Here is a 26,394-nt window from a genome sequence, read left to right on the forward strand (position 1 = left end):
AGATGGAAGAGATGGGCATCAGAAAGGAGGTTGTACCACGTGTGGCAGTGAATTGTTTTAACGTGGTTATCTGATTCCTGACTCTAACAGTCACAGTATAAACCTAGGTTTTACATGTCTGTGACTATGGAAAATAGCCTAGAAGCTTTTAGAATTGGGTACGCGATCTGACTGAATGGGCAAGAAAATGTGATTCTGTTAGTTGTTGCAATGAAGACAACTCTGGTGGCACTGGGAATGTGTAAAGGTAGAAGTTCTTAGTGGAGCTTGGTATCTCATTAGAGGCAAGTACTGCACAAACCCAAGCCAGTGGCAGGAGGGAAATGGCAAGAAACCGTCAATCCTAGTCCCACATTGTGCCCTGATAACCAGGAGTAACGTATAGTAACAGAATGTATGCCACTAAAATAATTTATATTGCCATCATTAACGTTGGTGGAGTAATTTCTGTCACATGTGTACTTGGAGGAGTCTGATTCCCTCTTAGAATGCAGTTTATGGAGACATGATGTCATTATCCCTAGAGGAAATCTGCTCCTCCTCTTTTTCCCTGACACAGGAGGTATCTTCTTGCCTCTTGAGCATGAAGCTTGTCTGCCTATTTTTGTTGTTTTGTTTGTGTCTAGACTAGACAGGTCATCCTTCAGAGCTCTGTTACAATTTCACAAATGCTCACCTGGTACTCGCCTGGCAAGTTGCTGGGCAAGCTACTGCTTGCCTTATGTTATAGTACTGTGCATTGACAGTTCATCACAGTCCTCTGTTGAAGGCTTTTTATAGCTCAACCGCCAATGCTCGCAGGAGATGATGATGAGACTGCTAGACAGGGCACCAGAGACCCTTGCTTACTATCAACTCTCCAGTAAGTGGAGCATGTTGAAGTGTAAGCTTGCAGGGCTCAAGTCATTCCGCGTTAGTAGCCTACATGCAAGCTTTCAGCCTGTGGCAAATGCAAGGCAGGTTTAGCTCTGTGTCCTATGTTTGCACCTTGGAGGCACAAGAATAATTTCGGCAGATTGTTGGGGATAGTGGCAGAACTAGGACAGAGCTTGTAATGTTTGGAGGACATGAGTGGACGTCTCCCAGAACACTGGATGGATGGAGTAAGGAGATTACCCTGTCATTACTGGTTACCTACCCAGTTAGGTTTTCTAAAATGAGCTTACCTTGCCCTGTTGTCTTTTGTAGTGCTTTTTACCAGAATCTGCTAAATGTAAAAGCAGATTCATTGATTCCTTTACAAGACAAAGAAGGAAATACCATCTGGATGCAGGTGGGGCCATCTTCTACCTTTAGTCCAGGGAAAAAGTTGAATGTCCCTTCTTAGCTTTGAGTGGATTTAATAAGTAAGTCAGATCTACTTCAGGTTAGGATTCACATTTTCATCTCCGCCTCTTGAGCATAACGTTTGTGGCCTTCAGCTTAATGGGGTGGTTACTTCTGCATAGCCATCTGTCCCACTCACAGCAACGAGCAAAGACTTAACTGTGGGATCCAGCCACCACACTTCAGGATACTGCTAACAAAGCTCTATGAGGAGTTGAGAGTCTTCTCAAAACTCCCAGTGTAGTAGGAGGTCATTCCATAGTTCCCAGGAGCCAAATGGGATGTAGTGCTGTTTATTGTGGTTCCTTACTTGCTGAGACCAACTCAGTGGGTCAGTTGACTTGTCTCTTGCTTTCCAAGATTATGCTTAGTATCTATGAGACACATGCATCCAGGCAGGCTGGTTTATGAAATATGCCTCATCTGTTCCTCTTCTCTTTTCAGAGGTGTCCAGCCCTTTAAAAGACCAAGCCTACTCTGCTTCTAGGTTAGTGTGTCACATAGTCTGTTTCCCTCCACTAGGATTTCGATAGGTGAACTTCCAACTACATATCAAGATCTTTGCTGAGAGATGTTGCACTTTTACCAAATTGAAAAGAGTGAGGGAGAGGAAATTTGTTAAAGGCAAACAGTTTTTTGCAGTTTGCTTTTTAGAGGATTTTGTTCATCTGTATGTCAAAACAGTTTAGTTTAAGATAGTTTTGCAAGTGTGCAGTTTGAAATGTTTAAATTATTGATTTTCAGTCTGAGAAAATGGAAATGCCTGCTTAGCTTTGGGAATTCGTGAAAACCTAACTACATTTCTCCGATTGCATGGAATCGTGAAGTTCCCAAGCTTCCCCTGTGGGGGAATGTAACCATCTGTTTTTTTCCAGTTTGTGACCATCGCTCACATTCACTGTTTGTAGTGAACATGATCAAGTTTAGTTATGCTTCTGCTCTTGGCCACAGCACTGCTGTTTGTCAGCAGTGCTTACATCTAGGCTACATCCTAAGAGTGTATCTGTCAGTCAGTTATGGAAATATCTGGCACTTGACCCTTGCTGCTTCAGTATTTTGATAAATTGCTCCAGGGCAGTACAAGAGATAGTAGTGTGTTGGACACTGTTTCTTGGCTGATTCCACTGTTGGGATAATCCTGCTAGCTGTCTGAACTAATGTTCAACCCACGTTGTCCAAAAGGATGAAAAAAAATGAGTTATGCCATTGCATGCTGTTGTTGAGGAGAAAGGTTGATTGTCACACGTTGCCAGCTGCATTATTAAAAACTTAATGTTTAGGGCTCTCTAGGTAGCTGATGGGTATGACTTTGTAACACAGGCTGCAACAGAACCTTAGAGGACAGAAACCCAAATTTGACTGTATCCTGTCACTGACAAGTTAATCCTTAGAAAAATTTCTCATGCATTAGAAGTAGTTAACTGAGTTGATTCTGACTTGTTTCATAGTTTCTTAATGTTTCATTTTCTACTTTGCTTAATGTATGTCCCAGGCACGCATAGGCTAGTACATTTTATTTTCACAGTACATACCCATTGCTCTGTACAGCATTTGAATGAAGTTTAGCTTCTAAACATCACCGTTGGTATGGAAATCTTCAGCTTGAGTGTTCATGCTTCTGTTTGTGAAATAAATTCATAAATCTGTTTAAAAATTTTCTTACAGTAGTGGTGTTGTCTTGTTTTGTATGAACAAGTTAGGGAATTCAGAGGTGAGGATGGAAGGCTGACACTCACTTCCTAACATTCAGCTTCTGTTTGCCCGCTTGGCAGAGGATTACTATTTTTTATCTTTGTGGCTGGTTTCCCTTATCCTTGTAAGCCAAAGGGATACTTTTAATGTTACATTTAACATTATCGGTTCTTTAGGATTACGCCAGGTATCAGAATTAAGAATTCCCAAAGCAGGACTAACTAAATTTACTGAGTTAAAAGTGAATCTATGTAAAATTTTACTGTTTGGTTTAAGAAACTTGTATGATTGCACAACTTTTTGATTTGGCTGTATTTCTGAACACAAATAATGCTTATTTTTAATCTTTCTTGTAAACCAGGCAAATGGTGGCTCGAAGTTTGCTGGACACTTTGAAGGAAGTCAGTGATGATGAGAGAGATTGTATTGCTGTGCTGGAGAGAATCAGCAGATTAGCTGATGATTCAGGTAGGTAGCATTAAATATTTTACTGGGTTACTGAGGGAAAGTCAGAATTGCTGAACCTGTGTTCAGCCCAGGACCACTGTGTTCTTTCTCGCCTTCAATATTCAAACTAGGCTTCTGCAAATGCAATAAAATATTGTAAAATTTCATTTTGCTAAATCATCTGCCTAAAGATGACCGTTTTCCGTACTGTTTTCCTTAACAGAATTAAGCCTCTTCAAAATGTAGGATTACCACTTTCCATCAGTACATTTTTGAATAACTTTTGTTATGTACTTTGGCTACTCAACGGATCTATGTGATTATTTCAGATTTGTAGATAAAGATTAATTTCTTGCCTTGAAAAGAATCTTGCAAAACAGCTGTGCAAAACTCTCATTAGTTTTGATAGAATTTAAATGCTCAAGTTCCCTTTTGGGCAACCGGTTGGTGAAGGTAAGAGAGGCAGCAGGAATTGGTAAGCAAGATGCAGATATAAGTAATGAGTAGGAGGGCTCTACAGCTACAGAGGGGCTTTTGCTCATTAATATGTTGAGACTACTGGGTGTTTGGAATAAAAGGCAACAGCAGAAGAATAATGAAAAACAAATACGAAAGAAAAGGACCGCTTAAAAAGCGGTCTGGGAGTGGATGAAGGGAAAAATGGTGCGGACAGAGCTGCAACAATTCTTTCTAGAGCATTTTCAACCTGGAATTTTAAGGGCTTAATTTCAACATAGCTGATAGAACCAGAAGGAAGAAGGAAGGCTTTAGCAGCAAAACATCAGAGAAGATCTGAAGTTCAGTCTTTTGTCACTGTAGGAGTGCTATGGAGAGAAACTTGTATTAAGTCTTGTATGAGAAGAAAACGTTTCTTCTGTTTAATGTCTCTTAGTTTTTCTCCCTTTTTGGAATTGCAGAACATAACGCTTTCCAAGGGTAAAAAGGTATTCTGCTCACTTCTGTTATTCTGTCATTACTGTCTTCATTTAAAATGCGTGTTTTTATTTATCTGAGGGAATGTCCTTGTTTAGCCAGGAAAATAGCCTGTTATAAGCATTACATAATTGTATTGAGTGCCTCTCCAAGGATTCTTTAAGAGGGTAAAAAAAGTCACTATTCATTTAAGATTAAACGTGTCTTTGAGAACAGTGGTGTGCTACTGTTTCTAGAGTGCTTTCCTAGCAGAGCTCTGTTTCTGAAATCTGTCTATATGGTGCTTGTTTGTGTGATCATGTTGACAGTTTTGAACATCAAAAACTTTCTCCGTTTCAAGTTTGGAAAATAGGACAGATGTGTCTGGGGGGAAAATGGCCTTGTGCAGCAATTTTGTAGCCTTAGGCTTTTCATTTGTGACCCACTAAGTGTGTCAAATTGAAGTTTGTTTAGGTAGAAATGTAATGGAAACCAAGAGTTGAGCTCAAATCAATTTGTTTCCTTTAGCAAGGGTGGAGTACATTTTTAGTCAGGGTTGATATTTTCTCAGTGTCAGTAAAAGCAGCATTTCAGGCTTTTCCTGTGTTGTAGAAGTTGTCTCAGATCTGCCAAACTAGTAGCACTGGATTCTACAGCTGCCCCACAAAGTAAATTTCTGCAAACTTAACTTATTTTGGTGCCTCGAGCAGTTACAGTATTGGACTTAGCCTGTTTCTGTAAGACAGGTTATTAGAATATCCTTGTGTCTTAAACCGTGTGAAAATTCATTAGAAAACTAGATCTGCTTTGTATCTTCTTAATATATGTGCTTGACTATTATTCAAACCGCAAGATAGCGAGCCTTGTTTGTTTTTTTGTTTTGGGGTTTTGTTTTTGTGAGGTTTTTTGTTTTGTTTTTTTTTTTTGTTAAGGGTGCTATTACTAGACTTGTTTTTCATTTTTCTGTGATCTGATGCTTTTTTCCATTTACATTTTTCTCCAACTTGTTCTGTAAAACAAACAAACAAAAAAAGAATTTGGAATAAGAAAACATTACAAAAGTATCTGTGCATTTTGACTTGCTTGGTTAGAGTAACGGTTAAAGCCATGCTGGACTCAAACTTTCATGTTTAAATGCATAAATAAAGAAAAAATAAAACAAACTGTTGGGAAGCCAAACTAAACTATGTACAGTCTTCTCATTTCTAATAGGTGATACTCATTAGTCTTATGCTTGCTTTTTAACATTTGGAGGTATTTGTCTTCTCTTTTCAAATCAAGTCACAGAAAGCAAGGTACTTTTCTCTTTTGGCGGTAGTTGGTATAATGAGGTTTGAATTGAAGAATGTACCTGGGTACACGATATCCATGCTCTCTTTGTGCTGCTGCTGCTGCTATCTAAAGTAGGGGTACAGCAGTGAACTAGAAATAGCAACTGTCCTAAAGTTGCCTGAGTAGTCCTCTGTCCTGTTAATACCTTGCAACTTCAGAAGCCCTGTAGGTGGGCTGATCTTTTTCTTTGCTTGAAAAATAAACGTGTTTAGGTTTTTTGGGGGTTTCACTTGTTTGGGGGTTTTTTGTTTGTTTGTGTTTTGGGGGGGGAGGTTGTATGGGAGTTTTTTGCCCCTTTTTTTAATAAAAGAAAAATAAGCTGGGGCTACAGTGAGACAGTCGTTTCTGTGTTTGAGAGCAAGAGACTTTCAAAACAATTATTATTCTTGAGGTACTGTGATAACCCTTTAAGAACCTAAATGTCGTCTTTGTTATGCTAAACACTGCATTAATGTGTAATAAAAATTATTTTTTACTAGAAAAAGATCTGGGTCCAAATATATGCTTGTATGATGGAAGGCACCAAAAAATCATGAGACTATGGTTTGGTATGATTGACACAGATCTTGACATACCAACTGTCTGGCCATGACATAAATTTTTTTGAGGCATCATGGCTGAGGCAAATATCAGCTCTAAAACTAGTTTTTAAAAGCTGTTGACAAAAAATTCCCAAAGCAATAGTTTTTGGTGGGAATTAATTTGGACTCTTTGAGTAATATCTTATTAATATCACTAATTTATGAAAGTTTCTTTGAGATGGGAAGAATTAAGTATTACTTACGCCTAAAGAATGTGAGGTGATGTTTTAACGCCTCTCTGTCAACAGCCATGTTGCAGGTGGACAGACAGCAATTGTAGTGAAATGTATTTTGTGAAGGAGAGTTCTGACTACCATTGTGTAACTGCACATACAAATGATATAAAGTGGATCATCTTCTGACAGGGAAGTTCGGACTCTTCATAATGAATTAGTTCCACGTTACATGTGATTTTGCAGCCTTAAGATCATTAGTATATTTCTACTGGGAAGAACTGTCCACTTGAGGTGATATTGGAAATGAGCTGCCCCCAGTGCTGACGGAACACAGGAATTGCTGTGCCCTGGTATCATGCCCTGCTGTATGTAAATAGCAGCACAGAATAGCTGTTCCAGTGGAGGAAACCCATCAGTGGCAGTTGGGGAATAATCTGCCGTCTCCAATCCCCTTACTTGCCAAACAAACTTCTTCCCCAAATCTCAGTTGTTTGGAAGGCTTATTTTCTTCAGTGTTTGTCTTCATTGCTGTAGTTGGGTGTTACTGCTAAGTCTGTGATTTTGTTGTGGAGTTTGGGTACTTTTCAGTCTTTCCGAACTCTGACTTCCCTACTGTCTTTGGTAGCAAGTTCCCTCGAACAGTTACAGCTGTGGTAAGAAAGGTGCTACCTTGTATTGCTTTTGAATCTTCTGTTCAATCACTCTGTTTCTTTAGGGATGTTGGTTATGGCTTCCCACTGAAATGTTTTTACGGTGTATTTGAACCTATAGAGCCCAAGAAGCAGCTTGGCGTAGAAGCTCAGTGCTTGGCAAAGGTTAATTTATCCCCCATAATCCCTTGTTAGTGATAAAGTGCTTATCTTTGTGTTAAAACAACTGGGCCTTCTTCATTCCCAAACATAGACTAGCCGCGGACTTATGTGAGCTTGAACAAGGCCCTTATGTCTGTGTTTTTCACTTGAGTAAATTAGTATTCAATTTTTTTTTTTTTGGTACTAGCTTGTGAATGGTTTATCTGATGATATAAGGCTTCATCGCTGTGCACACAAGTACAAGTAACTGGCTTCAAAAGTTAGCCTCAGCCAGAATTATTGCGTTATTGGCATTTTTCTCAATGTCCTTGCAAAACTGGGCACTGGAGGCTTTAAATGTCATTTGCTGAAGGTTCTTTCAGGGGGAGAGTCTGTATCTTCATTTCTAAAATATATGTGGTATTTTAATGTACCGTGAAGTAGATACATATAGGTATCTTTCTAAAAAAAATGATGGGGAAAAAGAATGGGACTTGCTGGAGGACTGGTGCTTATTTGCTTGAATATGACCAACTAGAATTTTTTTCTCCTGAATGAAAAGCAGTCCCTTTATTGCACAGAATCAGTTGTGAATGAAGTTTGAAAAACAAACTGATTTTAAAAAATAATTACGAGACTAATTGGTCATTAAGTTTTGAAGCTATATAATCAGGCTTAATGTGGATGGCCTCACAACCTTAATTGCTTAATAGTGTGCTTAACCTATGTTAGTAAGACCATTTCAATTACTGCTGTTGGTATAGTGAGAGATGCCAACAATACCTGTCGAATACACATATTACAGCATTTCAATTTAACAAAATTTTCATATGTAAGCAATATTAACGAGAATGCTGATATTTGCCTTTCCCATTTGTCAATAACTCCACTTTTTTTTTTTTCTTCCCTCCCTCATCTTCATGTTTCTGCATTTTCCATACCTCTTATCCCATCACCTGCTACACTAAGATTTTTTTCCTTTACTTGATGTGGTCCTCTTTTGTCTCTCCATGCATCTGATGGATGACTAATGGTGACTTTAGCCTCTCTCATTAGTCTGTAATTCACTCCTCACTCTGCCAGTCAGTAATGAAGTCCATTTCTGGTTAGTAAGAGAAAAAAACCTGACTACTGAAGCAGCACACATCAGACACATCAGCCTTTCTGATGGACTCCTAAGCTAAAAGGGACAGGCTCTGGTTACAGTCTGTTTTTCACTTGTCTAGGTTTTCTTTTGTCTTCAGAAAAAGTAGGAAATTTGGAGGCACAGATGAAACAGGAAATGAGAGAAATTGAAAGGGAGAATATGGATGACACCGGAAGGAAAAAAGGGGGGGACGGGAAAGTTATATTTGGGAAAGAAGGGGATACATGAAGTTTGATAGTAGAATTTATATAAATGTCGTCTTTGATCATGCAAATTATGTTCAGTTTGAGAATGGGCATGTATACAAATCCAGTACTATTGCCATGCTATTGACAGATTGGCATTTTAGTATGCTGTGGACCTTATATTCAGACTGAATATAGAAATGGGGATCTGTACAGGAGCATGAAGCATGTGCTGCTTGTTTCTCTCTAGCACATATAAATCAGTATTTTCATTTGCCTTTCCCCAAAATGTTTTTCTTTAAAGAATTAAAGTGTAAATGCAAGGCGATACACTTAACCTTTACTTCTTACTCACAACTCTTAATAAGAACAAATATTAATAATATTTATATTCAGGTGTACTTAACATTCATCAAAACTGTCAGTTAAAGCAGCATTAACATCACCAGTAGTTGTTCTTCATATATGCTTTTTCAACAGAAAAACCTTACAGCCTCTCACAAATGTAGGGGAAATTGACTGCTGCTTGTATGCCAGAATGGTCATTTTGGGATAATGAAAGCTTTGCAGAATTTCTTCTAAATACTGTATGTTGTTGTAGAATAAGCTATTGTGAAATAGCTCTAGTTGTGAGCTGGCTTTGGTATAATTACTTCATTTACAAATAACTGTTCTGGAGCAATTAGGTAGTATTACACTGTGCGGCTCTGCAGTAATCCCCTTCTAATTTCCAGTATAGAGCAACTGTGGTGCTTTACTTCCTATAGCTGAAGTGGTATACAGAGTGAACTGAAGCTTCATCAGGGATGAAATAAACATTACACATTTATATAGGAAAGCTAAGTGTATGTGCTAGGAGTAGCTAGATGAATATGTTGGCACCGCTTACATGAGAGATGGTGTCAAATTCTAGTGGAAATTTAAATGTTTTTTCATGAGTGGGGAGGGAACAGTTAGTTACTTCTATGATTTTGGAGTTGATTTGTGAATTTGTGAATTCCATGATTTAGGAAGTTGATTTAAATGGTGATTTGTGAAACAGATAAAACTGAAGGCTGGTGTGTGCAGATTAAAATCCGCCCAGGCGGCCAGGTTCTAGAGATGTTGGCTGGAATACATTGCTGCTTTCATGTGGTCTGGAAGTCAAGAGAAGCAGAACAGTTTCATTTTATTCTGGCAACTTCTTTTCAAAGTTACTTCACAAACAGAAGAAATGGAAGTTATTTTCACTTTCTTCTGTGATTCTTTTAGTTTTGCTTGATTTCTAAAACTCAGTTCAATGTGATTCTGTATCTAGAGAATACATGAGACCTGATAGAATGAAATGAAGTGCTAATGAATGAGAAAAACAAGTACGAGTTTGCTTCTGAGATCTAATTTTTTATATTACTATTTCTTTTCAGTTTTTTTTGTTTTGACAAGTTGCAGCTTTTTTTCTAGTAGCCTGCTACTTTAAGGCGTAGACTTGTACCTTCAGGAGATAGTTTGAAAAGAGCACTTAAAAATACTTCCTCTGCCAAACGGAAAAATACTGTTCCAAGCAAATGTTATGGAGAATGTAATTGTACACAGTGATTTTTCCAAAGTGCCTAAAATAGAAACTTTCAGTCTTGATGTGAAGCAAAATTCTCCACCCAGGTTTTGTTTATACTCTGTGAAAGCCTGGTCCTGACTGTATTGTACAGTGCAAAAAATATATAATACAGACGTATTCCCCAGCTGTAAGAGCTTCTGCTTTAAGAAGCCGTGTGCAATAATTTTAACTGATACTGCCATGCTCTGTTTGCTGTGGTGATGACCAAACCATAAATTTGGTTATAAACAACAGAAAAGTCTAAACTGAAATGGCAGACACATACTGCAGTATTGAAGCCTGCTTGAATCTGTATTTGGAGGTGCCACCCATCTAAGCTAAAGACAAAGCTGAGGAATGGATGAAAAGAATGAGAACTCTTTAGTGGAAATTTTTGGTGTTGTTGCTTGGTCTTTATAGGAAACATAATGCAAAAAAAAAAAAAGCTCTACTGTAACCCCATCAGACTGCAAGATTAGGCTCTATTCAGTACACAGTGGAACATATGCTTCAGCATTTGGAATAATTGAGCTCTTATCTAAATTGGTAAGCTTAAGGTTCAGGTTCCTGCATAGCAGCCGGAATTCCCCAGAACAGCACAAATGCCTTTTTGATAGTGAATTATGGTGTTGTATTACCAAGGCAGTTACGTACACAGTGCTGGTTTGTTTGTTGGTTTGAACTGACCTTACTAAGATCGCAGAGCCATGTACTTAAAAGTTAAGGAATGTAAGAACTAAGGTGACTTTACAGTTCTAATTCATTCCTGGGCATGAATTTTTCAAATCTTTAATTGCATCATCTCATCTGTCTGTGATCCCCACAAAGCCAGAGCTTACTTAGTCGCTGAGGAAGAAGGGGGCTCACTTTACGTGAGCAGCTCTTCAATATTGTCAGGCAACGTGGCCACTCTCTTAAGTGCTGCATAATAGATGAAACCTCTTCTGAAGAAAAAAGGATCTGATGTTTTTGGTACTCATTGCTCTCTTACTAGAGTGCTTCATAAAGAAATTTATGAATTCAATTTCACAGCAAACATAGTCAATTTTGGGAAAGGGAGTGTTGCCATTACTTTACCAGTGGGTGGGCAAACTGTAGAGGTATCAAAATGTCACCATTTTGAGTGCCTAGTGTCCAAAGCTTTATACATAGCTCTTGACATGCTTAATACAGGGCTCTTGTTGGCTTTCACTGTAGTGGTGGTATTTCTTCAGCAGTGAAGACATGGAGTTGAGACTGCAATCAAATGAGCAGTGTGCAATTACTCTGTGAAGAGTTTGGCTTGAGCATTTTGCGCAGCTTCACACTAGGCAAAGAAACGAACAAGGTTTCTCAGCATTTTACTTCTTTCACTCTGTTTTGATGGTAATATCACAGTGAGCAGCTCCTGCACCTTCTTGCCATTGCTTGCTTGCTTCCATCATCAGATAGTTCTGCTATGTGAAGGAACTGCGTGATTGCATAGGGAGACCAATCTAAATGCCAGTTCTTGCTGTTTAATCATGCTGCTGTGGTGGGGCAAAAGCTGCATCAGCCAGATCAGCTCTTTGATATGGTTTGTAGCCTGGCTGCATGAACAGTTGTGTTGGCATAATGGAAAGGCCAGCAGCAAGTTTTCGGTTTGGGAGGATGGGAACTGCCTGAAGCAAATCTGGAAGCAATTTAAGAAGCATTGCTGCCAAACATGCAGCCTCAGACAAATTTCTTTTCCTCCCTCCCCTCCCCACATCAGTCACTTTCTGTCTGCTGCAAGGAATGAGGCAGGGGTCCTAAGAAGTGAGAACGAGATCCTAGCGTTGTGGTACAAGCCTCTTGTACCCTTAGATCATGTCCTGGTCATGTTTTGAAATAGCAGCCTTATGGGAAAGTTGGGAGTGAGTCCCTCCAGCACTGGCATTGGGTCCTGGTTCCAGTTTCTTGTCCAGCAGGTTTCAGTCTCCCTTCCCTTTAGTCGCTACATTTATCTCCTTCTCACTCACCTCAGCCCTCCATCCCTCCTTACCCAGCCTGGTGGTTCCTCATTCTGCTGTTTCCCATCTGTAGCCTTTTCAAAAGAGTTGCTCTTAGGAAGAGGGGCTGTGTACATTCTGTCTGCAGTGATGATGGCTTTCTCCATCTCAAAACATGTTCAGCAAGGAAGGACTCTGCAATATGTAGCTGCTGTGCTCTCTGTCAGCTACTGGGCAGGTGCAAATGTAGGGTGTTTTCAAGGCCTCTTAGCTCAGCCACATTTGGGCAGGTTTTCACACAGATGGAAAAAACATGTTGAGATGTAAAAAGACTTCTTTCTCTGGCATGTTTCAAGCCCTTCTTCCAGAAGTGAAGAAGCTAGGCCTTGTCAGATAAGAGGACCAGAATTCAACATAGGAAGAAAACAGATAGTTTTGCCAGCTTTAGTCTTGAAAACAGCTAGTGTACTTTGGTGGTTTTTGGTTTTTTGTTGTTGTGTTGTTTTGTTTTGTTGTTTTTTGTTTTGTTTTTTTTTTTTTTTTCTGAGAAAACCTCATCCTCATGAAGAACTGCAGCTTATGCTATCTTGTGTTCGAAGGAGTGCTCTGGCAAATTTTTATAAGGAAGCGAAAGATGAGTTACTATGATAGGAAGTACAAGGCAACTTTAATAGTAGAAGGTGCTGCAAGCTCCCAGTAGGAAGTTAGAATGAAATTAGAAACTTAGACTGAGGTTGGTAAGATTTTATTCTCTATTTTTTTTTTTTTTTTTTTTTTTTTTTTTTTTTTTTTAGAAAAACTGCAAGTAGTAGTATTTCCCATTTCCTTTCCTTACATTACCATCATATGTCGAATTTATCTTTCAAAATTTATGATGTCATTAACTATTACGTTTGTCCTATTTGCAGGTGCTTATTTCGGTCAACTGTCATGTTTAGTGCTACAGACATAGTGTTCACCGTGCTAGAATTTAGCCTTCTGTTATCAGTTCATTTTCATTAATTCAAGTCTGCTAAAACTTGCACATAATTTTCAGTAGTCTTCTGCAGGATCTGACTTTTTCAATACAAACTTCAGGATGTCTGTATTGCTTATGGACTTCAAGCTGTGGATGTTTCAGAACACCTAAAGTTTAAATAAAAAAGCTTTTATCTTTTGTGTTCCTGTTACTGTTTTGGGAAGACAAACAGAGCAGATTAGAAGACTTTTTTTCTTTATGGTCGTGAACAGCAAACCTATTTGGTATTGATTTATGTAGGATTTCATTTTGTATTTTGGAACTTTGTCAACAATTAATAAATTTTACAGAGGACTTTGGTATGTTTTTTTTATAGGAAAAGTAATTTAAGTCTGTAGCGAAAGAAATGGAGTCCATAGACATTTGATTACTTTATGTGCTGTGATCTGTTCTGTTCATATTGTCCTCAGTGAAGAAGAGACAGTACACAGTATGGTACTTGCTTTGTCTTTGTTTTGTTTTATTCAGGCCTAAGTTGTCTCTTGTAACCAGTGTTTAAGAAAGCCAAGTGCTGCATGCATTGGCTATATTAAATATAAATGCAAGTTACATGCTTCTATCTAGCAAAAGTTTGTCTTTTTAATGTATCATGGTAATTTGAAGTATTCCAAGGAAGGTGGCTCTGGTCATAACATTAAGTTTTACCTGAATAATTCATATGTAACAATTTAGTAAGGCATGCGTATCCTGTGAACAGTATACATCTTATTACTTAAAATATTGGAAATGAAATTACTGTGACTTGAGAATAATTGATGAGTTTTCATTATGTGGTTTTTCTAGTTAATCAGTTCTCTAGTAGTAACTACAGATGTCAGCAAATTCTGAAAGGACAGAAATACTTGGGTCTGATCAGGCATGTGGTAATGACCTACTTCTTAAATTGAAACTGTATTTTTAATAGTTGGAATTTAATCCACGTTTGTATTTCTTCTCATGTTTCTCCTCTCATCCCCCAAATAGATGTGCATGTTCCATGGGGAGTAGGATTCATTCAAGCAGTGCCAGTGCATTGCTTTCTGAATTAAAAGAATGAATTAAATATTATTTTTAAATAGTGACCAACTTTGATGAAAAACATACCTGAAAAGTTTAACAGAAGCAATGGCAAAGATGCAGGACTTCTTCTGTCTGATGGAAATATCAGTAGTCTTAAAAAGCAAAGAATGAAAGAAAGCATTGGTGGTTGTGGTTGGTTGTCCTGCTCAGTGGGATGTTTCCTGCATGAGAGGCTGTGCTCAGAAGCACCCCTCAGTTTGTTTCTTCTCAGAGTGGTACCAGTGGCGTTCGCTTTCTGCTTAGCAGGATTCTTGGAAGTAGGTGATGCTCATAGGGAGTTCAGACAGATTCTGATACACACAATGTTTGGTGGATTGTTCTCTTTTTGCTTGTCTTTTTAGTAGTTTAGCAGTACATAGTGTAGTTGTGCCTGGTTTTGCAAAATCATGGTTCTTGTCAAAATGAAGCTTGACATTAACATGCTGACATGAACACTTGAGAACATAGTTTGTACGTATGGGACTATAAAAAGCTTATTCTGGCAGTATGCTTTTAAATATTTATTGTGCCTTGTTTGGTTTTATTTTGACCCTGACAGAGCCAACAGTACGGGCAGAACTGATGGAACAGGTGCCTCATATTGCTATGTTCTGTCAAGAAAACAGACCTTCAATCCCATATGCTTTTTCCAAATACTTACTGCCTATTGTGGTACGATACCTTGCAGACCAGAACAACCAGGTAAGTGTCTTTTACAAATAGTTTATTATTCAGTTGAATATATCTGGTGTGAGGTTTTTCAGTTTAAGTAATTTAGTATCATACAAGTGTGTAATATTTCAGGGTAAAAAGGTTTTGAATGACATGAAATACGTGGCACTCTGAACTTTAATTAAAGAAAGTTTCCAACATTTTTTCATCTGACTTGATCTGTTCTGATTTGGACCCTTTTATCTGGTATTGTATTCTTATAGATGAAATCAAACAGTCATTTTGATAAGCTGACATAATTAAATTCTGGCAAAAAGGAACTGTAGTTATGAAAAACTGACTCCTTGGTATAATTTAATTTTTTAATGCTATTATGTATCTTCATAACCAGTGATTTGTATATCCATCCAATAAACTTTTTGGATTGAATTTGTGTGGTTTGTTTCTTTGCAAGTATGAGTTAGCTTGTCTAAAGCTTTCTCTAGGCTTCTCCATGTCATTTCAGACTAGACTAATCCTAGGTGATACATTGCTTTAAGTAAGTATTTTAAGCCTCTTGAGTTTGTCACTTCTTTTTCTTGCCCTTTCCAGGTTTTCCATAATTAAAAATAGGTACCAAACCCTATTTTTCTTAATTGTTTGTTTGCTAATTCATGTGTTATAGAAGAACCATACTTCTGCTTGATATTCTCTTGCTAGCAGATCAGCAGTCCTGTTCATCACCTTAACTTCTGTTGATACTCCATAGTTCATTTGTCTGGTTTGCTCTGAAACAAAGATCTCAAAGCTATTTTCAAAATTCCTGCACTGCAGTATATAGTCTTTTGTTTTATGTAATGTCTCTTCTGATTAACTTACTTTTTGAGAGGCAGGGGTTAGCCACATATGAAGTCAATTATATTAATGGTTATCTTATTTTTTTTGTACAGTCTTTTTTTGTTAGATGGGACTAAGCAAAGTTGTCTCTCAGCATTTAACATACATTTGAAGTAAAAACAGTTACTCATTGTCAGCCAAGCTTGTTAATCTCAGAAAAAGAGGATTTGTTTAATAAAATTCACATTCCTTAGAACTTTGTTACTCCCAATTAGTTGTGCTGTTTTTCTTGCGTGAGCTTTGCCATGATTGCTTTTTTTTGACATTGCTTTCCTGTGTTTTGGGAAGTATGTAGGGAGCGCTTTTATAATAGCACTGCTTTAGTTTACAATATGCAGGATTTCTTGAGTTGAAACATAGTTTGTTTCAAACATGAAGTGTTTGCAAAAGTGGTTTTGGTGCACCTTTTGCTGAGTGCAATTGATGTAGGTGTGTGGCAGTAGAGAGGTACAGCTTCCAAAATACAGGACACATATTTAGACAAAAAACCCTCAAAAAACTGTCTTCAAATTCCTTTGTTCAATTTTTGTTTTTATGATAGGTAAGAAAAACAAGCCAGGCAGCATTGTTAGTTCTGTTGGAGCAAGAACTTATAGAGAGATATGATGTGGAGACCAAAGTATGCCCTGTTCTGATAGATCTGACAGCTCCAGACAGCAATGATGATGTGAAGACCGAAGCCGTGGCTGTAAGTAACAGCAATACTAAAATCACACAGTATAACGTTTGCTTCAGTGCTTGATGTTGCAGTGATGGTAGTGTGTTTCCAAGATGCACATCCATGTGGTAATAAGGAGAAAAAATTACATTGCTATCCACGACTACTCTGTAACTTTTTCCGTGCTGTGTTACAGTCAAGTCAAGGTTAGATTTAAAGTCAATAGCTTATACATGCTGTAAAGAAAAAACCCAGCTGGACAAGACAGTGCAGAGAATTAATTTTATTGACTTCTAAAGCATGTGCTATTGATGGCTTTTTAGTTTTTTCAGGTTTGTTTGTTTTATGGAAGCTTAAATTGCATATGTGGAAAATTTCCATCAGTGGAAAATCTTTAATGCTTAAATTCTGTCAGTCTTTGCTGTGTGTCTGTTCTCTTTATTGATTTTGGTTTGTTTTATTGGATGAAATAATAAGCATCTGAGTTGAAATCATAGTTGGCAAGTGGGTTGTTTTTGCATTAGACACAACCTTAATAATTAAAAATCATTATGTAACAAATTAAAATAGTAAGAAATTTAATAAGTTAATTTATAAAGGAGAAATGGTGCTTATGTTTTCCTTGAATTTTTGCAATTTATTTTGATGCTTTTTGCTGGGTTATTTATTTATTTTAAATTCTTTTTGGTTGAGGGAGCCCTCATCAATATTTTACTTTCATGATGTGGCTAGACTCATAAACTATAAGCAGGCTGTGCATTATTGTATTTGGCACCAAATTTCTAGTACTTTCGTGAAGAAGCTTACAAATACATACGGGAATAAAATTTAAAGCAGAATTGTTTTATCCATTTTTGTTGTTTTGAAGATATTGAATCCTGAGAAAGGTTTCCATAGCTCATCAAACCCCTAGAGGTTATAATAACAATTTATTATTTTTCTAGGAAAATGAATTAAGTAGTTCTGCTGATGTGATTAGGGAAGTTAAACATAAAATTCTTTTAGATTACCTTCTTTTTTTAAAAAGATGTAGTAAAAATCCAAGTAAAAGAGCAGTTAGAGGGAAAAGCTGTCACTTTCTTTGTTACAATATGCTTTTTCAGTTATTTTATGTTAGGGAGTTGTGTGCGCGCAGTATGGAGTGTTGTGATTAATTTTTAAATTATACAGAAGTTGTGTAAGTCAAGCACATTAATTGTCAGCAATTTTCTGTTCATTGTAAATATATATTCATTAAGTATTGGATTAGTAAAAGAGTCTTGTACTTGGTGTTTTTTTTATTATTTTATAAGTCTGGTAAAATAGAGTAATTTCTGAGAATTCAGTTATCTGCATTAGTTAGGAATTTGATTTAGTTTGGTGAAAGAGCAATGTCTTCTATAGCTGTGTTACATCATGACAGGGGAAGGGTTAAAAAGAAAAAAAAGAAAAAGCTTTTTTGCAGAAGTTGACAAACCTTCTCAATTCAAAATACGGATTTTTTTTTTCAATATTTTTCACAGTTTTCAATAAAACAATGTGCATCAGAATGAAAAGTAAATGTAAAAAGCCTCTGCTTAACTGACATGGAATTGTGTGTTGTGTAAGCATCCCTGATTAGTGTTTGTCTTGCCATTAGATAATGTGCAAAATGGCCTCCATGGTGGGAAAGGACATCACGGAAAGACTTGTTCTTCCTAGGTTTTGCGAGATGTGCTGTGACTGCAGAATGTTTCATGTTCGTAAGGTATGAATTATCAGCATCTGATCTGGATTATCTGTAAAAGGAGTGGCATCAACTTGGGACTTATATTTGTCTTTTCTGCTAGATCTCATCTGTGACATGTATAAGCTATGGGGTTTCTTTTGTAGCTTGCATTTCCACAGATTTTATATTTGACACTCAGTATTTTCCAAAGTCCCTACCTTTATTATCACAAACAAAGAAAGAATCTGCTTCTCCTTATGGTTGTGTAGGTAGCTACGGAAACGTGAACAAACTGTAACTGATAGGACGTCAGCCACCTGAGCTCATATCTCTGTGTGTAGATGGAATTAAAGATGCTCATTAAGATGAAATAAACCAGTACTCCATCATGGTATTTAGGTGCTGAGGCTGTGTTTTGGTTTCACCCTGACATTGCATAGCTTATTTACCTTAATAACTGCTTCTATTCTTTCATTTGACAACACTTTGAATGCATTTTATGCTCCTTGCTTTTCTCTGAAGTTCTGGGTTGGTTTGTGATTTAAAAAGGCCGATTAAACTTGAAAACATTTTTTTTTTTTTTTTTTTTTTTAAACCATGGGAACTGATGGAATGGGGAAGTTATTGAGACTGAGTTTGCACCACAACCTGTTTTTATGGTTTTAACAGCTCTTTACATTTTTCCTTTGATTTTGTTTGCGGTATTAAAACTGTGATCTTTGTGGTTATTTCTTGCATTTTGTCTGCAAGGTATGTGCAGCCAATTTTGGAGATATCTGCAGTGTGGTTGGGCAGCAAGCCACTGAAGAAATGCTGGTAAGCCGTTTCTTAAAGGATTTTTCTTTTTAATACAAGTCAGTAGCAGAGTTAGACAAGGTACAGAGAAGGACAGCTAAAATGATTAAGACAACTGCTACATTCCCTTAGTAGGGAGAGACTAAAAGAGCTGTGACTCTTCAGTTTTGCTGATGTGAGGGTATGACTGACATTTACAAAATTTTGAAGACAGTTACTATGAATACAGAACTCTTACTTGCCAAGTCATACAGTCCAGAGCTAAGGGGTACTCGATTTTGGATCTGGGAGAAGGTTTTAAACCAGACTGAAGAAAACACCTCGGGCAGTGGAGACAGAGTATTTTCAAGTTCAAATATACATTATGCAAGATGTAGGCAGGAATATGTCTTCTAATGTTTATAAATGCAATGAGAGATTGCAGATACAGGAGGAGCACGGCGGGTATAGACTGATAGAAGCGGTGAGTCTTATGTGGTCTCTTTAACGGCATCACTTAATGCTGCTGTTCATTTATTTAACATTAAAAAGTCAGTTTTCCTGACTCAAACAAAGTCTCACAACCCTCCTGGGAAGGACTGAAAGAGAAAGAAAGGCAGAGAAAATAAATACATTTGAGCAATAACAAATGAAGTAAAGGGAAGAGATAACAAATTCAAAATGGAAAAGCGGGGAGCTGGATGAAGCAGTGAGCAGAGGATCCTTAACAGTGCCCCCCATTCCTCTGGCAGGTCCAAGGAGCTGGTGGATGTTGCTGGGCAGGAGACATGACAGGGCTAGGGAGCAGAAATCAACCTGACAGTCTCTGGGATCCTTCTTCAGGCTTTCTGTTTTGGGGCGTGCGGACAGTGAGCTTATGGAGGGCCAGAGGAGGTTGATGAGTCAGTGCCATGAATTAGCGAGGGACTTACATGGAGAGAGTGTAAATGCAGGCATGGCTTTAACAAGAGGCTCTGCAGCCTACTGCAGATGTGGTGTTGGGACAGGTACACCTAGTGTGACCCTCAAGGCATTTCTTATCTTCCTACAGCATTTGCTGCATTTTTCCCTAGGTACTATGCGATTCATTTGATAATGAAGTATCACAGATTTACATCCCGTATGTTTCGTCATTGGGGATGTAAATTGATTTCTCACACAAATGCCCTCTTAGTGATACATGTAATGAATTTGGATTACAACTTTGTAGATGGTGCAATAATGTGTGGCTGGACGATTGGGGATCTCTTTCCATAACAGAAAATACCATTTTCTGCTCTCTTAGGATTATTTAAAAAAAAAAAAAAATAGGTAAAAAGCTGAATAGCTTTAGATAAAACTTCATTTTGTAACATATATGGCTTTTTTTTTTTTTTAATCAGAAGTAAAGTCCAGAAAACTTTGCTGCAGAAAGCAGGAACAGCTGAACATCAATAACAGAACAGAGTTGTAGCGCAGTCCTTGTATTACTTGCATCTTACCACTCTGCCTGTTGCAAGCGAAGGCAGCCATGTGATGACCTGCATGTCTTTGACTGACTCATTTGCACTTTGTCCGCTGTTCCATCCTTACCATTATTGTTTCCAAAACAAGGGAGCGCCTGAGCAACTTCAAAATGCTTCAGTTTTATTAGTGAAACCACTGCTCTGTTCCAGCCTGTTTTCTCTTGCACCAAATGCAGTGTTTCTCTCCTTCCCCTATTTCTCTATGCAGTTAAAGTCCTGCTTTGTAGGGTAGTTGGTGACAGAGATTGATAAATCTGACAACGAAACGTTTAGGTGGAAAAGAAAGGTTTTCTTTCTTTCTGAAGATGCTCTTCCTTTGCATTTCATTGAGAAACTTACAAAAATCTGAATAGGTCTCTGATAGTTAAAACGTTAACGCATCAGTATTCTTGATGGTTTTGTTCTTTCAATGTTATCTGCTTCAAAAGAATGGTGTAGAGGTGAGGTTTCATCTTACAATAGGTTTTCTGGGCTTGGGGATATTTTTGGAGGGTTTTTTGGGTCTGGGTTGTGGTTTTGGTTGTGGTTTTTTTTTTTTACATAAATCAGGTTAGAAAGTTAGTGCTTCCTTGCTATTCTTCGGACAGGTGAATTGTTCTTACCTGTACCCGTATGTAACATGAGAGCAACTGATAGGAAGAGTGGTGATACTGAATGTGTGTTCTTTGTCGTGCAAATGTTAAACTAATGCATCTGAGTATGAGGGCAGAGAACAAGATGAAGGGAATGAATGTGAAAAAAGAACTTGCTTTGAAACAGGTACTGCCTGTTAAGACTTGCATACTTACTCACTATGTTCTTAACAGCTGCCGAGGTTTTTCCAGCTCTGCTCTGATAACGTGTGGGGAGTTAGGAAAGCTTGTGCTGAATGCTTCATGGCAGTTTCTTGTGCAACATCACAGGAAGTCCGGAGGACAAAATTGTCAACCCTTTTTATTAATTTGATTAGTGATCCTTCACGATGGGTAAGCATTGCTTTTTATTTCTTGAATAGTTGTCATATTTAAAGGATTTTACTGCGATATTCTGTATAGAACTTCTCCCCATAGGTGTGGATAACGCAACTTGTTTCATGCACCTCAAGCAAAATTCTTCTTAGATTGCTTAGTTTGTCAATGGGTGTAGAGAGTCCCTCACGTTTTCACTGCAGCATGTAAGAAAAACTGTCAGTGGGAGAGCTTTTCTTAGCTGCAGAGCTGCCAGTGACTTAACGTTGCTGAAAGTCATTAACAAAACTGGAAAATTAGATGTGTTTTATTTGTATTTCTTCGGGTTCCCTACCACCACCTCCTTTTCTGGGGGGGGAGTGGGGTGGTGCAGTAGGGGTTTGTGTGTGTGTGTGTGTTGTTAATTTTGGTGGGGTTTTTTTGTTCTGGTTTTGGGTATTTTGGTTTGTTTGGGGGCTTTTTGTTTGTTTTGGGGTTTTTTTTATTTTTGTCTTGAAGATATACTCTTCAAACCTTGTTAAGTCTGTTATTGAGCAGACTACTTCCGAGAGCCAAAAGTAGACCATTTGGACGGGAGCATGAGTTCTTGGATCCTGGAAAGTCGTGCAGGCTGTAGCCCAGCAGAATTAACCAAATAATAAAAATGGAGGTAGATATGGTAATTGTTGAGAAGGGGAGAATAAATAGTAGGAGAAAGGAGGAGCAAATGAACAACATAAACAAATAGGAAAGGGGAAGAAATGCAGAGCTTATCATCAGTCAGACCTATAGTAGTGAAATGTCTGTTCACTGCACGTAATTTTTTTCCTTTCAAGTTGTTAAAATTCTCAACTGAGAATCTGCTTCTACTGTATAAATAATTTTGATTTCTTTGGTTGTGGGCAATAGGCCTGTCAACTTAGTTACCTATAATTCAACTGGTTTTACCCTGCTTTTTCTTAACTTTTTTTTTACTTGGCACTTTAGCTGGCTGACTCTTTCCAGACAAGAGCCTCTGCTGTTGATTTCCTCAGTAGGTTTATTACCCTTCCAATTCCTAGTAGCAGGCATTTATGTTTTATAGGACAGCAAGCTTTATATATTTAAATTTTTTTTTTTTTTTCATCTTGGACCCTCTCACTAGGTCCGTCAAGCAGCTTTTCAGTCTCTGGGGCCTTTCATATCAACTTTTGCTAATCCATCCAGCAGTGGCCAGTACTTTAAAGAAGAAGATGGTAAAAACCCAGAAGATTGTGGTTCTGCACAGGAAAACAGGTAAAGAATTTGCTAAATCTACAGATTTTTTTTTTCTTCCTTGTTTGTCTTCTGTATGAACTGCAAGTTAAGAAAATAAAATTTCCTGTATAACTTGAGTATTTATCTTGGTAAATGGAAAGACCTGCAACTTATCATTTTAGTTAATAGACTACCAGAATTTTCAGTTATTTACTAAAGACACATGACTATTCAGTAACTTAGGATACTTTAGGATATACCTTCTGTGATGAAATGACTGACTTGATAGACAAGGGATAGTGGTGGATATAGTTTACCTAGATTTCAGTAAGGCTTTTGACATGGTCTTCCATAAGATCCTCATAGGGAAGCTGATGAAGTATGGGCTGAAAGAGCTGACAGTGAAGTGGATTGACAGCTGGCTGAATGGCTGAGCCCAGAGGGTGCTGATCAGTGACACACAGGTGGAGGCCAACGGCTGCGTGTGTACCTCAGGCATCAATATTAGGTCTAGTCCTGTTTAACATCTTCATTCATGATCTGGATGGTGGAGCAGGGTGTACCCTCAGCAAGTTTGTTGATGACACAAAACTGGGAGGGGTGGCTGATGTGCCAGAGGGTCATGCTGCCATCCAGAGGGGCCTCAATAGGCTGGAGAAATGGGCTGTCAGGAACCTCTTGAAGTTCAATAAGAAGTGCAAAGTTCTGCACATGGGGAGGAGGAACAACCCCAGCCATCAATATGTGCTGGGGTCTGACCAGATGGAGAGTGGCTCTGCAGAAAAGGCCCTAAGGGCCAGGGCGAACACCAGGTTGACCATGAGGTAGCAATGTGCCCTTGCAGTGAAGGCCAATTGTATCCTGGTCTGCATTAGGAGGAGTGTTGCCAGCAGGTCGAGGGAGGTGATTCTTCTCCTCTGCTCAGCACTGGTGATGCCGCAGGTGGAGTGTTGGGTCCAGTTCTGGGCTCCCCCTTATAAAAGACACATGGGTATACTGGAGAGAGTCCAGTGAAGTGTCACAAAGGTGATGAAGGGACTGGAGCATCTCTCTTATGAGGAAAAGCTGAGAGAGCTGGGACTGCTCAGCCTGGAGAAGAGAAGGCTCAGAGGCGATCTTAATATCTTATCAATGTAAACAAATACCTGAAGGGAGAGCGCAAAGAGGACAGAGCCAGGCTCTTGTCAGTGGAGCCCAGTGACAGGGCCAGAGGCAGTGGGCACAACCTGAAACACAGGAGGTTCCCTCTGAACATCAGGAAACACTTTTTCATTGTGAGGGTGACTGAGCACTGGCACAGGTTACCCGGGGAGGTTGTGGAGTCTCCATCCTCCAAAATATTCAAAAGACATCTGGACATAGTCCTGAGCAACTGGTTTTGGGTGGCCCTGCTTGAACAGGGGGGTTGACCCAGATGACCTCCAGAGGTCCCTTCCAACCTCAACCGTTCTGTGATTCTGTGATTTGTTTTGATGTGTTGTAAGTAAATCTGGTTTGATAAATAGCAAGCTGATAGCTTGCTCTAGATGTGTGTGAATTTTCAAGAGCATCTGCTTGCAACAAGTGTATTTTGTTTTTTAAATGTTCGTTTGCTTTGGCACTCAACAGTGAACAAGTCAGGACTACAGAAGATGTCACAACAGAGGATGAGCACAACAGCACAGAGGATCTGTCTTCACATGTCGATAATGATGATTTTGTAACAAAACTTGAAAATGCCATGGAAGATCAAAATACAGTGTCAAATAACTCCCAGAGGGAAAGTGATTTCCAAACTGAGTCATCCTTCCGTTGCACTTTGTCTTCAGAATCTTGTGGGGAAATGGCTGAGGAGAGTGAGCGAAGTTCTCATTGCTGTACAGCAGGTCTGCGGGAGGCTGGTCTGAATTCACAAGAAACCTCTCTTTCAGAGCAGGAATTGTATAACTCTTTCCATTTCTGGAGGACTCCACTTCCTGAAATAGATATTGACTTCGAGCTTCAGCAGACTTCTGAGATAATACTCGATAGAGAAATTCAGGAACTCACTATGCCAGTGTCTTCAAACATTCCTATGGCAACAAGGAAAGAATTGGAAGAAATGATAGAAAATTTGGAACCCCATATGGACGATCCAGATGTTAAAGGTATAGTAAAGATATTGAAGCATTTTTAGTGTTTGGAGATACACATATGTTGCTTTAGCGGTTTGGGCTTTAACCTTTCAGTTGTTTTATAAGTCAGAAGTACTACTTTCTCCTGGTCCCCAAAGAGATTGTATCTATTTTGATTTAATTGTGAAAATTGATGATGAACTAAAAGGGAACTTGCGTTTGTGTACAGATGTTTAAAGGTAGTATGATTCCTTCCATAAACTGAATACACATAACAGTTAGCAGTATAAACTTCTGGCTGCCTGTTTTGACAGTATAACCAAATAGATGGTTCAGTGTCATAAGCTGTTAATCAGGAAATTAACTTGTAATAGCAGATTAGGATATTTTAAAAAAAAAATACTGATGTGTGATAAATGATTTTCATTCTATGCATTATCCATTTTATTGTTAATGAATTTAGTCTTCTCCATGTTTCTGCAAGGTCTTTATTATTGCAGTCTCATGTTGTTGACTCAAGTGTGTCAAGTTTGTTGATCCAAACTGAATTCTTGAAGTGAATGCACATCCTCCATTTTAAAAGCTCTTCCAAGGTGTGGAAGGGTTTCATAAGTATGAACAGCTGGTGGAGCAGCACCTCAGAGATACCTCCTGGGCTAAGGCAACTTGACTTTTTCACACATACCTACTGGAAATATGTTTTTCTCGGTATTGATTCTAAGGCACATCAAGCTTGAGCGTCACAGTCAGAAAGTCCAGACGTACCACTAAAGAAGAAGCTGTATTATTCTGGAGCTGAAGAATCCCTAGGGGAAGCATTCCTCTATACCAGAAAAAGTAGGAAGGAAAAAGAGGGACAAGTTGGGAGTGGCAAAAATATTTTAGAATAAACTGATGCTGCTTTCAGCTTCTTTTTGTTGTTAGTAGGTTGATATGCTAATAAGTTTTCCTTAGGGAAACTTAAGTAACGGGGAAAGAAGATGACTTCTATTGGGTTGAGGAGGATCGAGTGAGGGATCAATTAGATCAATTAGATATTCAGAAGTCCGTGGGCCCCGATGGGATGCACCCGAGAGTGCTGAGGGAGCTGGTGGAAGTCATTGCTGGGCCACTCTCCATCATTTTTGAAAGGTCCTGGAGAACAGGCGAGGTGCCTGAGGGCTGGAGGAAAGCCAATGTCACTCCAGTCTTCAAAAAAGGCAAGAAGGAGGAGCCGGGGAACTACAGGCCGGTCAGCCTCACCTCCATGCCTGGAAAGATGATGGAACAGCTCGTTCTGGGCGTCATCTCAAGGCATGTGAGGGAAAAGAAGGCTATCAGAAGTACTCAACATGGATTCACCAAGGGGAAATCATGTCTGACTAATCTGATAGCCTTCTATGATGGCATGACTGGATGGATAGATGAGGGGATGGGGAGGGCAGTAGATGTGGTCTACCTTGACTTAAGCAAGGCGTTTGACACGGTCTCCCACAGCATCCTCATAGGGAAGCTTAGGAAGAGTGGGCTTGATGAATGGACAGTAAGGTGGATAGATAACTGGTTGAAAGACAGAGATCAGAGGGTAGTGATTAGGGGCACAGAGTCTGGTTGGAGGTCAGTGATGAGTGGTGTTCCCCAGGGGTCAGTACTGGGTCCAGTCCTCTTCAACATATTCATCAATGACCTGGATGAGGGGATAGAGTGCACCCTCAGCAAGTTTGCCAATGACACAAAGCTGGGGGGCATGGCTGACACACCAGAAGGCTGTGCCGCCATACAGAGAGACCTGGACAGGTTGGAGATTTGGGCAAAGAGGAA

At 38.8% G+C, this 26,394-nt stretch overlaps 1 protein-coding gene across 8 annotated transcripts in view; it reads left to right on the forward strand.

Annotated features, from left to right (window-relative positions):
• The window catches only part of PPP4R1 (protein phosphatase 4 regulatory subunit 1), a 69,264-nt gene that overhangs the window by 19,302 nt on the left and 23,568 nt on the right, over positions 1–26,394 (forward strand). For all 8 annotated transcript variants that reach the window (XM_063326539.1, XM_063326541.1, XM_063326543.1 and 5 more), the window contains 8 exons: positions 3,380–3,486; positions 14,727–14,869; positions 16,257–16,403; positions 17,992–18,099; positions 18,811–18,876; positions 21,146–21,304; positions 22,410–22,540; positions 24,110–24,627. In XM_063326539.1, the coding sequence (XP_063182609.1) occupies positions 3,380–3,486; positions 14,727–14,869; positions 16,257–16,403; positions 17,992–18,099; positions 18,811–18,876; positions 21,146–21,304; positions 22,410–22,540; positions 24,110–24,627 (1,379 nt within the window). The remainder of the gene's footprint in view (positions 1–3,379; positions 3,487–14,726; positions 14,870–16,256; positions 16,404–17,991; positions 18,100–18,810; positions 18,877–21,145; positions 21,305–22,409; positions 22,541–24,109; positions 24,628–26,394) is intronic.

The sequence above is a fragment of the Chroicocephalus ridibundus genome, chromosome 2, assembly GCF_963924245.1.
Source record: "Chroicocephalus ridibundus chromosome 2, bChrRid1.1, whole genome shotgun sequence".
In the NCBI taxonomy this organism is placed as follows: Eukaryota; Metazoa; Chordata; class Aves; order Charadriiformes; family Laridae; genus Chroicocephalus; species Chroicocephalus ridibundus.